Source organism: Oryx dammah, unplaced genomic scaffold (genome assembly GCF_014754425.2).
Source record: "Oryx dammah isolate SB20612 unplaced genomic scaffold, SCBI_Odam_1.1 HiC_scaffold_26, whole genome shotgun sequence".
Classification (NCBI taxonomy): Eukaryota; Metazoa; Chordata; class Mammalia; order Artiodactyla; family Bovidae; genus Oryx; species Oryx dammah.
The window spans coordinates 22,706,173-22,719,491 of NW_024070210.1; the positions used below are offsets into that span (position 1 = coordinate 22,706,173).

General features: G+C 41.4%; 1 protein-coding gene across 3 annotated transcripts in view; it reads right to left on the reverse strand.

Moving 5' to 3' along the window:
- Positions 1-13,319, reverse strand: part of RAD51B (RAD51 paralog B) — a 610,539-nt gene that overhangs the window by 56,971 nt on the left and 540,249 nt on the right. For all 3 annotated transcript variants that reach the window (XM_040226222.1, XM_040226223.1, XM_040226220.1), the window contains exon 9: positions 2,720-2,823. In XM_040226222.1, coding sequence (XP_040082156.1) covers positions 2,720-2,823 — 104 coding nt within the window. The remainder of the gene's footprint in view (positions 1-2,719; positions 2,824-13,319) is intronic.

Here is a 13,319-nt window from a genome sequence, read left to right on the forward strand (position 1 = left end):
CCCCCTTCCAGCTCTGTGGTCTCAGACTAAGCCTCACATTCAAGAGCCCTGTTGTAGAGCTCAGTGTCATAGAAAGGGGATAAAACATAATCCTTATTCTATAACCTTGATCCTTTGGTCTAGTGGCCTCTACCTGTGCGTTAAAAAAAAACAAAAAGCCTATCCTGGTATCCTCCCCAAGTAGCTGGTGCTCCATGGGTCTGCCCACACTAGAATGATCCAGGCAAATTCTCCTACTAAACTGAGTTAGAAGGAAATATTTTGTGCAATTACCTTAAAAGGTAGCTTTCAAATCTTATTTTGTGCCCATATCACAGAAAAAGTTTGGCTTTCATACGGCTTTTCTACTTGATCAGGAAGTAAGATCACAGGAAAGGTTCAGTGAATCACTAGGTACACCCTTTGCTAAGGCAAGATAAGGTCATCAAACAGAGACATGTTTTCAGTACCAACATTTATCCTGGTTGTTAGGCCACACATTTAACAACTGGTCCCCAAAGTCACATACATTTCTATAAATTAATTAAATGTACATTCTTTTGCTTGGGTTGGCCATTTTAACACTGGTCATATTTTACTTTAATTTCCGATTATTGTGCACAAACATGATTCAAAACATTGAAGTCCACTCGATGGATTAATAATGATGGTAACAAGTTGTCCTTTGTAGATTAAGATCACACTGCTGACCTATCTAATAGGATAGGAGTTGATAGACTGTCACTGATCTATGCTTGCTTTGCTTTCTGTTCTTCTTGTGACTAGTGGCCTGCATTTGACCTTATGAGCCAAGAACCAAGAGCTACCCAAACCTACACTCACCAAAGATACACAAATAACAGTAGCCCGCCAGCTACATTCTGTTACACTGACAAAATAGAAATGACTAGTTAATTTACTAAAACAAAAGGAAAAGAAAAATGTGGCTCTGACTTCTTTATTTACTAATAAATGCTAAGTAGAATTACTAAAACTGGGATCTGGGAACCTGGAATCCATGGTACCCTATACAATAAACTGAATAAAAAAATTCAGTGTACCATCTAAAATCAAGAACTGAGATAAATTACAAGTTTTGAAGGCATAAAGTTAAGGATCCATGAAAATGAAAGCATTCACAAGCAATTTTGCTTTCTCAAATTAGAGTTTAGGTAGTAGTGCTTGACAATCCTTAATGGTATCCCTGATGGCTATAAACAGGGTTTATTTCACATGATTTATAACTTAAGGTACAAACCAAAGGTTATTAGGTTCTACCAGAACATTTTTTAACATGTTCCACTGAAAGAGAAGTAATGGATTTAGAACCCAGAATACTTAAATCATCAGGGAAAAGGTATCACTGAGGTAATGAGCAGGCCAGGGCCTGAACACTCAAGAATGTTCCCTTCAGTGAAAACAAGCAGCTCTATCTTCTCAGAATATGGCCGACTCAATCATTGAGCTGGAATGTTATTTACACAGTCCTGAGCAAACTAAGAAGTCTCTGGTCTGTAACCAAGGGCACTCAAGAGAGTTATGTCTGCAACAGGCAAAGACTCATGTCTGTTTTTGATGATTCCTGATTCCTTGAAAAACAGCCAGTTTACCTAATGCAGGTAAAGGGAAACAACTCCCTTCCCACCACCTTCTCCAGAAAGGACCACCATCATGATACTTCATGCCTCTTTCATTAATAACTTGGATTTGTTATATATTTAGCAAGATGGGCAAGTCTGGGTTCTGAATTCTGCCCCATCCAACAAAACAGGATAATCCCCCTGTCTTCTTCCTCCCACTTGTAGGAGAGGTCAAGATGGAGCCTGGTCCACATAGCAGGATAAAGTTGAGGTTGCTGCTGCTGCTGCTAAGTTGCTTCAGTCGTGTCCGACTCTGTGCAACCTCATAGACGGCAGCCCACCAGGCTCCCCCATCCCTGGGATTCTCCAGGCAAGAACACTGGAGTGGGTTGCCATTTCCTTCTCCAATGCATGAAAGTGAAAAGTAAAAGTGAAATCGCTCAGTTGTGTCAGGAAAAATAAACTGCCTAATTATGAAACTTTTCACGGAAGGGGTCAGACTGTGGTGTTCCTTTCTTTGGAGTGGGAGGGGAAATTAAGAAAGATGTAAAAAGTAACCTTTCTGGATACAGGTAGGGAATTGAGTCCAGGATAGACAGCATTAATAGAGTTCTGAGAGAGTCATTATCCTTTTGGATAATTTCTGGCCTCATTCAGTACTTTAACCTACTGGTTTATGAGTTAATGCAAAAGTACCCAGGATCTGGAGAAGAGTGTATTCACTTAGCAGAGTCTTTGTGGCCTAAGGATTTCAAAACATCCTAACCTCAAGAAAAAGCATCATCATTATTTAATTTATACACAAATTATCTAGCCCTTAACAAATACTAGCTAAGAGAAATGATCATGTATTCACCTTTTAGAGGTAGAGTGTTGGAGATCCCTTAGGGGTGGAAACCTTGGTCACTCACCAAGCTATTGGCAAAAATCAGGGGGCAACGCTCTATTTTTTGTATTTTTTCCTTGTGTGTGACTTATCTTCCCAATTTATTAGAACTGCTATTGAGGTAGGCAGGGAGACTGGTTTCTTTACCCACCCTCTGACAGTGTTGGCCCAGCACAGACAGCACGGCCAATGCTTTCAGAAGATGAACACCCAGATTGCCGGTACATCTTGTTCCCTGACCTTGACAGTCAGAGAACATTGTCAAAGCACTCACCTGTCTTCCCTCTGAACCAAGGTACTGGAGAATCAGCCGGGTGTTCACACTGTGACTCCAGGTGTTTCCTAGCGCAGCTGTCAAACAGCTAGATCTAGAAGTGCCTGAAATGAAAAAGAACAAAGGCACGCTTACGGACACCCAGTCTCATCAAGGTCTTTCACTTAAGCAAAAGTCCAATCACTGTTCATTGCTCAAACAGTACTTGGGAGCCCAGGTCACTGCTACAAAAGTTGATGAAGGAAAGAAGGAAGCAAGGGTTTAAGGAATATGAGACTAAAAAGAAAAACCAGCATGGGTTTCCTTCAGCCTCAGTGAAAATAACCACCACTGGGCTCAGAGATAACAAAGTTATATATCAATAAGAGGTTATAGTGCAAGCCATTGCTAATAATAAATCAAGCTACTCAACATTCACAGCAGAAAGGCATAACTCGACTACACAGAATAAGAGCCAGTTATGAAACAGTTTAATAAAGTTGTAAGACTTTTCCAGCTTGATAAGACTCTTAATTCAATTTCCCTAATCAATATAGAAATGGTGGCATATGTATATAAAATTTCTATGCCTTTCCAACCTGAACATACATGAACCCAGAAGAGGAATCTGGAAGATCTCATCATTTCATATCTAGTCTGTACTAGACATTCTTATCCCAAGAGAAACATTCTCTTACCTTCTAAGACTTTCCTATAAGGGGGAGGATCTGAAGTAAACTTTACCTGACTTTCTAGTCTATACTAAGTTGCCTTTCAGCTACCCTCTGACATCTCCAGAGCATCACTGATCTCTCTTGACATAACCAGAAGGAACACATTCCTGCACTTCTCCCTTCTTCTGTGTTAGTGGCAGGCTTACAAGTCCCATCACTTAGAAGTCAGCACTGACTCTCATCTGGAGCACATTCTGAGGTCTCCTCCAAGTTTCTGTGTTCACTTTGGCCCTGGGCCATGAAATGAATCTTAGCCTGATGGGGCATAGTGGACTTGTAGTTTACCTTGTATCCTCAAAATGCTATCTCTTTCCAATGGGGAGACCAAGTACCAAAAGGCTGAAGTCCACTGAATCAGCTAAAACAAAATGAGGCCTTGAATGTCTCATTTGTTGCCTGCTCATGGCATCATCTCATGTTCACCCTCTGTGTGAAATAGGAATTGGTCTTCTTTTCTGGGTCACCAACTTTCAGGGTGCTCTGCCAACTCTGCATGGTCTTAAGCTTGTTATTCAGTCACTCAGTCATGTTCAACTCTTTGCAACCCCATGGACTACAGCATGTCAGATTTCCCTGTCTTTCACTATACCTGGAGTTTGCTCAAACTCATGTCTATTGAGTCAGTGATGCCATCCAACCATCTCTTCCTCTGTTTCCCCCTTCTCCTCTTACCCTCAATCTTTCCCAGCATCAAGGTCTTTTCTAATGAGTTGGCTCTTTGCATCAGGTGGGCAAAGTATTGGAGCTTCAGCATCAGTCCTTCCGATGAATATTCAGTGTTGATTTCCTTAAGGATTGATTGATTTGATCTCCTTGCTGTCCAAGGGATTCTCAAGAGTCTTCTCCAGCACCAAGGTTTGAAAGCATCAATTCCTCAGGCACTCAACCTTCTTTATGGTCCAACTTTCACATCCAAACATGACTACTGGGAAAACCATAGCTTTGACTACATGGACCTTTGTCGGCAAAGTGATGTCTCCACTTTTTAATATACTCTCTAGGTTTATCATGGCTTTTCTTCCAAAGAGCAAGCATCTTTTAATTTCATGGCTGCTATCACCATCCACAGTGATTCTGAAGCACAAGAAAAGAAAATCTGTCACAGTTTCCACTTTTTCTCCATCTATTTGCCATGAAGCAATGGGACCAGACATCATGAGCTTAGAGTTTTTTTGGTTTTTTTTTTGAGCTTAGAGTTTTGAATGCTGAGTTTTAAGCCAGCTTTCCCACTCTCCTCTTTCACCCTCATCAAGAGGCTGTTTAGTTCCTTTTCACTTTCTGCCATTAGAGTGGTATGATGTGCATATCTGAGGTTGTTGATATTTCTCCTGGCAATCTTGATTCCAGCTTGGGACTCATCCAGTACAGCATTTCACATGATGTACTCTGCATAGAAGTTAAACAAGCAGGGTGACAATATACAGCCTTGACGTATTCCTTTCCCAATCTTCTTTTTTTTTTTTTTTTTTTTGGTGTTTTAAAAAAATGTTCATTTGCACGTTTACTGACCACGTTGATCCTAACTCTGTGCTTAGGGAAATCCCTGTTATGGAAGCCCTGGTTTCCACAGGGAATCAGGCCCACACTTGGACAGAAGAATGGTAATAAACAGGACCACAAACCCCATCAGGGATGCGAGCACTTGGTGAGAGTGCTTGGTCAGGAGGCACCAGTGGGTTCCCAGCCATGGCTGGAAATCATTGTTCCATGTCCAGTTCTAGCTGTTGCTTCTTGACCTGCATACAGGCTTCTCAGGAGACAGGTAATGTGGTCTGATACTCCCATCTCTTTAAGAATTTTCCACAGTTTGTTGTGATCCACACAGTCAAAGGCTTTAGCGTAGTCAATGAAGCAGAAATAGATGTTTTCCCGGAATTCTCTTGCTTTTTCTATGATCCAATGGATGTTGGCAATTTGATCTCTGGTTCCTCTGCTTTTTATAAATCTAGCTTATACATCTGGAATTTCTCAGTTCATGTATTGCTGAAGTCTAGCTTGAAGGATTTTGAGCATTACTTTGCTAACGTGTGAAATGAGCTCAATTTTGTGGTAGTTTGAACATTCTTTGGCATTATCTTTCTTTGGGATTGGAATGAAACTGACCTTTTCCAGTCCTGTGGCCACTGCTGAGTCTTCCAAATTTGCTGACATATTGAATGCAGCACTTTCACAGCATCATCTTTTAGGATTTGAAATAGCTCAGCTGGATTGCCATCACCTTCACTCTTTGTTCATAGTGATGCTTCCTAAGGCCTCCTTGACTTTGTACTCCAGGATGTCTGGCTCTAGGTGAGTGATTACACCATCGTGGTTATCTGGGTCATGAAGATCTTTTTTTGTACAGTTTTTCTGTGTGTATTCTTGCCACCTCTTCTTAATCTCTTTTGCTTCTGTTAGGTCTTTGCTGTTTTTGTCCTTTATTGTGCCCATCCTTGCATTAATGTCCCCTTGGTATCTCTAATTTTCTTGAAGCGATCTCTAGTTTTTCCTCTTCTGTTGTTTTCCTCTATTTCTTTGCAATGTTCACTTAAGAAGGCTTTCTTATCTCTCCTTCCTATTCTCTGGAACTCTGCATTCAGTTGGGTATATCTTTCCCTTTCTCCCTTGCCTTTTTCTTCTCTTTTCTCAGCTAGTTGTAAGGCCTCCTCAGACAACCATTTTGCCTTCTTGCATCTCTTTTTCTTTGGGATGGTTTTGGTCACCGCCTTCTAAACAGTGCAACAAACCTCATCTATAGTTCTTCAGCTACTCTGTCTACCAGATCGAATCCCTTTAATCTATTCCTCACCTGCACTGCATATTCATAGGGGATTTGATAACTCCTGGACTCAAATACAGCAACAGGTAAATGTGGTTCAGTGGCTCTAGGCTGGAAATGATTCTGTGGGCAATATCGAGGTGTGAGTGCTTACAGTGTCCAGAGGGTAGAGGTCAGGGATGCTGCTAAACACCTTGTGATGCACAGGCCAGTCCGCACAACAAAGAATTATCCAGCCCCAGATAAAATAGAGCCGATGGTGAGAAGCCATGGGTTAAAAAAAAAAAAAAAAACCACATATATTTTTCTCTGGTTCAAGCAGATATGGGAATTGGATATCATCCACATTAGGGCCTCAACAAGTCTGGGGTTTCAGACTGAGGGAGAATTTAGTGAAGGAGAGAATAAAATTTAGGGTGACCTTGGTTCATCATATATACAATTCAAAACACAAATGAATTAATTTGAAAACAAATAATCTGGACTGTGCTGATCTGACCACACTGCTAACTTCAGGACTAGGTGTTCTGAATGCTCTGTCACCTGCATCTGGGTCTCTCTCTGGCCCCATTTCTCTGGATGGATGGTCCCGTAACCTCCTGACTTCTCTGTCTCCATCCTCCTTGGAGTCTTGTCAGCATTTGATAAAGCTTCTTCCAGTATCCAATATACTAGCCTCTTTGCTTCTCCTTATACCAATCATGTTGAGTATTCCTTTTCCTTCTCTGCTTTTCCTCTCTCTCTCTCTCCTTAGTTGTGGGTGGACCCCAGAGAGCTGGTCATGAGCAGTTATTTCCCTAACACCCACATGCCTTCAGTGGCTAGGAAGGTAATGTGTATTAATAAAGAGACCAAGTGTCTGCATCTTAGCTGGTAGAAAGTCTTCACTACCACAAAGAGATGTACTCTCTCCCGTTTTTCTTGAAATACATGGACCTCTCAGTCCATCTTTCATTCCCCCGTTTTTGATAGAGACACATTAACAGAGAAGTATTTTCTGCTATAAAACAGCTAACACTAAAAGGACAGGAGCCACTGATGTTCCTTTTTCTTGCATTTTTACAAAACAGCTTTACTGAGACAACTCACATGTACCATCCACCCATTCAAAGTGTACAGTTCAACGGTTTTTACTATATTCAGAGTTGATCAACCATCACTACAATCAGCTTTGGAACATTTCATCACCCCCAGAAGAAACTCCAGATCTCTTAGCCATAAGCCTCCAGCCCTTCCTTCCTGCCTTGAAGCCCTAGGCAATCATTAATCCACTTTCCGTCTAATATTAAGTGCTAGGAGATGATGGAGAATAGTGGAGATGGCGGTGAATTAGACAATTCACCTATGATTTCAAGGGGACAGTCCCCAACCAGCTCCAGCTGCTATTGTCACATGGCAATAAGAGTTTATGGTTAGCCATATCTTTTGATCTTATTTTTAAAACCGATACTTTAAGTACAATCTTCTGATTGGAAAATGCTGGTTTATTTAAAACAATTTTTAAACATGTTAAATGACCCATTCCCACCAAGCTTGCAATGTCTGCTCCATGCGGGATGTCCTCACTGTTGACAAGGATGACACTCCCAGGGGGAATGACTTCTAAGTCTCTGTCTTAGTGTCCCACTTACCTCAGCACCCGTCCCTCATTTTCAACTACCAGATCTGCAGGCCTAACATGATGAATTTGGGTGCTATAAATTCAGTATCTTCAAATCAAGCTTATACGCTTCCCGTATAAATTTACTCCTCCTTCTTTGGCCTTCTAGTCAATCTGATTTGAAACGTTAGTTCCATTTAAAAAATGTCTCCCTCTCCTGTGCTTCTCAGTTTCAATAAACTGTGAAGTCAGATTCGTTTCACTGTAAACGTCTCACCTACATCCGTTCGTTCTACCCCACTCTAGATCAGAGGCACATTAGCTTTCACCTAGGGATGGCTGCGGTCACCATGCTGCTCTGAGTTTCTCCCTACGAAAGCATCCTTTATTCTACTGTTTGATTCAGCTGCCCAGGCACACAGCTAAGTGTGTTGCCCTTCCACTTACGAGCAGCAAGCTCAGAAACTTTTGGCAGCCCCCAAGTTCTTTTGAAGAGTTCTAAATTCCTAAGACTGGCGCTCTTGCAGCTGTGTCTGACCTGCCTCTGCACACGTCTTCCCTCCATTCCACTTCATAAAGACTCTGTTCCAATGTAATCACTCCTTCCTCGTGTTGCCCACCTCCACGCCCACGCATCATCTTCAATACTCCTTCTTACACGCCACCTCCCTGATCATCACAGAAATAATGCCTTCCTCCTTCAAATACCCATGACACTTTATATTATTCTCTCATGTTGCTGCCATTTTCTATCCTGTGGCATGCTACTTGTGTGCTTTTCTTAGCACTTCTGATGTATATTTCAAGAGGACCAAGTCCAAGTCTGATTTATATTAGTATGCCTGATTCACGAGGTTGAAGACCCAAAGGATGCTTCAGAAACTGTGGTTAAATAGAAACTAAGTTATTACTATTAAACTTTGAACTATGTTATACATTTGTTTTAGCAGCAGATTTACATTCTTAATCCGATCTTGCTTAAGCCAAAGTTAATAGGTTTACATTTTTCAAGCAAACTCTAGAAGCTTGTGGCTTCATGCCCACCAAGTGATAGGATGAACTGAGCATGAATTTGAAAGTTCACCAAGGAAGAGCTACATGTGAATACTGAGGATTTGCTAATGAGTTAAGCACTCAAAAAAAAAAAAAAAAGTGGTGATACAATTGTAGGTGTTGCCCAGGTCCAAAAGACATTTTCAGGGGTCAGAGCTATAAATGGCAGTAGTGCCTATTTAAAGAATTCCATGTCCCTAAACAAATGAAAACAGAATTTTAGAAAAGGACCCACATGCTTGGCTGCTTGTCAGACAGGTAAGCTTGGGTCCTTAACCCAGGGCCATGAACAACAATAACCAGAGAAAATTTTCCAATGGAAACCTTGAGTGGGCAAGCTTAGGGAGCTATATCTTCAGGAGTGTTTACAAATGCTAAGCCACCACAAGAGCAATAACAGCAGGACCTTATATGATAAGGAAATGGGAAATGTTAAACGTTAAACATTAGTTGATAAGGAAAAACAAAAGTATAATACTATAAATTAGGCACTAGGTAAGCCCTTTAAATAAGGAAGGCTTATACCCTGTTTGAGCTTTGTATCTTAGGTACATCTTTTTTGATGTACCTTATGAGGTGGTTTTCAGGATCAAAAAAGATGTACCTATCAACAGACCAAGGCTATAAGAGATTAAGTAATTCTCCCAAGGTCACAGGTTGGTTAATGATAGAGCCAGTGTTCAAAACTAGGCTGAGTCTTTTTTTTTGTTTTTTGTTTTGGTGTATAGTTGATTCATAATATTGTACTGGTTTCAAGTGTATAGCAAAGTGATTCAGATTATATATATCTTTTCCAGATTCTTTTCCTTTACCAAAGTGTTAGTCACTTAGTCATGTTCAACTCTTTGCGACCCCATGGACCATAGTCCGCCAGGCTCCTCTGTCCATGGGATTTCCCAGGCTAGAATACTGGAGTGGGTTGCCATTTTCTTCTCCAGGGTTTTTTCCCTTATAGATTATCACAAAATATTGAGTCGAGTTCCCTGTGTTATACAGGTAGGTCCTTGTTGGTTATCTCTTTTATATATAGTAGCAGGTATATGACTGGGTCTTAACCACTATTCCAATTAGCCTTCTCTAGGCTCATTATGTCAAATAGCTGGCCACTCTGCCAGCCTGGGGTGGGTGGGGTGGTGGTGGCTGGGCAGGGCCTGAAGAGCCCAGAGGCTTATCTCTGGGAAGACACTGATGGAAGTCTGTTGTGAGCCTCTTATCAACTCATCTGAACTTTGTGTGCCGCTCAGGCTCTATACTCGGCTTCCTTTGTTCTGATGTACAGCAATAACCCAGGGCAAGGGGTTTCCAGAAAGACGCTACATGCCCTGGCGTGGCAAGTTATTTAACCTCACTCAACTGGCCCAGCAACTGGATTCAGGCAAATCAGGTGGCCTGAAACTGACCTTCTCTGGTTGGAGGATTAAAAAATCTGGTCAAGATTGAAAAGTTATTTCACTGAATAGGACTCTGAATATGGAAAAACAATTGAAGAGTGGTTATAGGTGGTGGCATGGCTTGAGAAAAGGAAGTGGGGAAGCTATCACTTACTATAAATTTGTAATTTTATTTTCAACTAGAAAACTCAGTGGTCTTTAATGTCTTTTGACTTTTAAGCATTGCTGTGTGAGGGCTGGCATAGATGGTCATTAATGCTGTTTATAGAAAATTTAAGGTAGAAGGAGTCTGCTTATTGGCTTTTCAGAAAAGGTGATTTCCTGCCCAATGACCTAATTGGTCAGGAAACAGCTATGTGAATCTTTTCTAAGCTCATTTTAGCAGAAGGTACAAAAATTGGGGCATTCTCTCCCTCCCTCCTTTTCGATGACTGTGATATTTAGATCTGCCAAGGCAGTATGACTTCATTGTACTAGAATTTGGTTGATTCCAATACAAATAAAAAATCAAATAAGTGAACTGGGTTTTTAAAATATTTTCATTATTGGAGATTTTTCATGGTCACAAGATTGAGCTTATAGAAGTACCTGAGTAAGCTCCAGACAGGAAATCTAATTTATTTACACTGAAGTCAGGCCTCTTTGGGAATCCCTGGTGGCTCATCGGTAAAGAATCCGCCTGCTATGCAGGAGATAGGGAGTTTGATCCCTGGGTTGGGAAGATTCCCGGGAGAAGGAAATGGCAACCTACTCCAGTATTCTTGTCTGGGAAAATCCATGGACAGAGGAGCCTGGCTGGTGACAGTCCATGGGATCATAAGAGTTGTACATGACTTAAAACTAAACCACCACCACCAGATCTCTTTTAAAAAGACCGAGGGAATAGTCATCCTCTACTGTCTCAGAGACACTTTCAGGTAAGTCAAAGCATACCCTCTCTCTGTGATTGCTTATCCATCTGTAAAATGTGAATAATAATTTTTGCCTCCAGGAACCAAAGGTTCTTGATGACCCTTAGATGAAGATACTTGATATGTATAAATGACAGGAACAATGATGATCAAACACTGAAGATAAAATTCTAGGGAGAAAAGAAGTTTAATCATCATCTAGTACTTTTTTAAAATTCTTACAATGAGGCAGGCTAGTAAAGCTCAGTAATGAATTGGTTTAAACAGCAGGATTTGGATTCTGGAATATCTTTCATGACTACTATCTCTGGATCCATTCCCCTACTCCTTTGGAGTGGGAGTGGTTACGAAGACAAATTTCTTATAAGGTAAGAAGCTCTCTCTCTCTCTCTCTCTCTCTCTCTCTCGGCTCTGCACAGAGGGTGTAGTCCTTGTGCAATCAGTCTGGAGGAGGATAAGCAGGTTGCTATGTAGCCTTGATTTCCAAAAAGGTAATGGGCCTCTGGTACCAACCAGTGTCAGTATTGAGGGAGCTTTTAATGAGGAAACTCCTTCTCTAAAAACATTGCAATTTATGACTCCTATGCTAAGCGTTTCTGGGAAGTCAAACGGAATCTCCAGTATATAACATGAAAGTGTGCACTCTGGCAAAAGGTCAACTTTAAAAGACTAGACTTTTCCATGCTTTAAAAAAAAATGTAAACAAAGCAGCAACTCCCAGGAACTGGGAACTGAGGGGAAAGAGAAGTTTATGGCCCGAGAGGGCTGGCTCCTCTGGACATTAGGTCTCTCCTGCCCCTTTAAATGAAAGACAATTTATTGAGAGTAGAAAGAGGAAATTTTACAAAACAAAAAAGGATGAAAATACAAATGTTTTCCGTACTTAAATAAGTTCGGAGAAGGGGATGGTGTTGTTAACCACTGGAGTTGACATTCTCTTTCTGATCTCTCATCCTCACATCTGAAACGTGTTCTATATGGTGCATGATGGCATATGGCTGGCTGGAAGACAGGACCCTGGAATTCTATTTCTGACTTAGCTGTGGGCTTTTTTTTTTTTTTTAATATTTATTTATTTGGCTGTGTCTGGTCTTAGCTGAGGCATGGAGGATCTTCGTTGCACCACGTGGGAACTTCCATTGTGGTGAACAGACCCTAGTTGTGGCACATGGGCTCCAGAGCACGTGGACTCTCTAGCTGTGGTGCACCAGCCTAGCTGCTCTGTGGCATGTGGGATCTTACTTCCCTAGCAGGGGTGGAACCCGCATCCCTTGCATTGCAAGGCAAATTCTTAACCACTAGACCACCAGGGAAGTCCCTAGCTGTGGGCTTTTAATGAGACCAGGTGGGAGAAGAGAATGATGTAACTGAGAACATCGGAGCAGATCTTGGTAATGACCAGTCAGTTCACTTCTCTGAGCCTCCGTTTCCTCATCCACGACAAGAAGGGGTTGTTCAAAATGATCTCAAATGTTCCCGCCTGTACAAAGAACTTTGAATCTATGGTATTTTAATGGCAAGAAATTAGTTCCTCATTCTGGACCTTACTTTTTCCAGGAAGTCTGAGACTGCTCTACTCCGGGTGCTGTTTCTCAATGTCTGCGCCCCACCCAGCACTCATCTAAGACTGAAGAGTGCAGATGTGGGCTCCTTTTTCCTAAGAGAAGATTTCTCCCCAGACTAGGGATTTTCTTAGTCTATCCTACCTACTAAAACCTTTTGATGGGTAAACATGTGTTGGCCAGTGGCCAAATCCCAGCAAACACAACTTCATAAGAACAAAGCTTAAAGATGGGAGTCTGAGTGAGAGAGTAGGGATTAGAAAGGGATTATCATTCATTAAATTCAGTTTCCCGTTTAAAACCAGGCCCGTGGAAGTTGCTGAGCTTCAGCATATGTTTTTTTTGGTTGTTGTTGTTGTTGGGTCACTCATTTGAAGTGAGGAAGTAACTGAGAATCTTGTTTAGCCTCAATAGAAAGATGAAGAGGAAAATATTTAGATCTTTTTCCCAAGCTTCCCAGAGTAGCCTGAGTTACTTCTGCTAATGGATCGTGAGCTCTTTTGCTATTTGATGCAGAAAGCCAGAATTTCAGCAACCTACGCTGAAGAGGCTATCTATAAAGAGGGAAGACTACAGAGGATAGGGTATTTGAGAATAAGGATTCAAGACGAT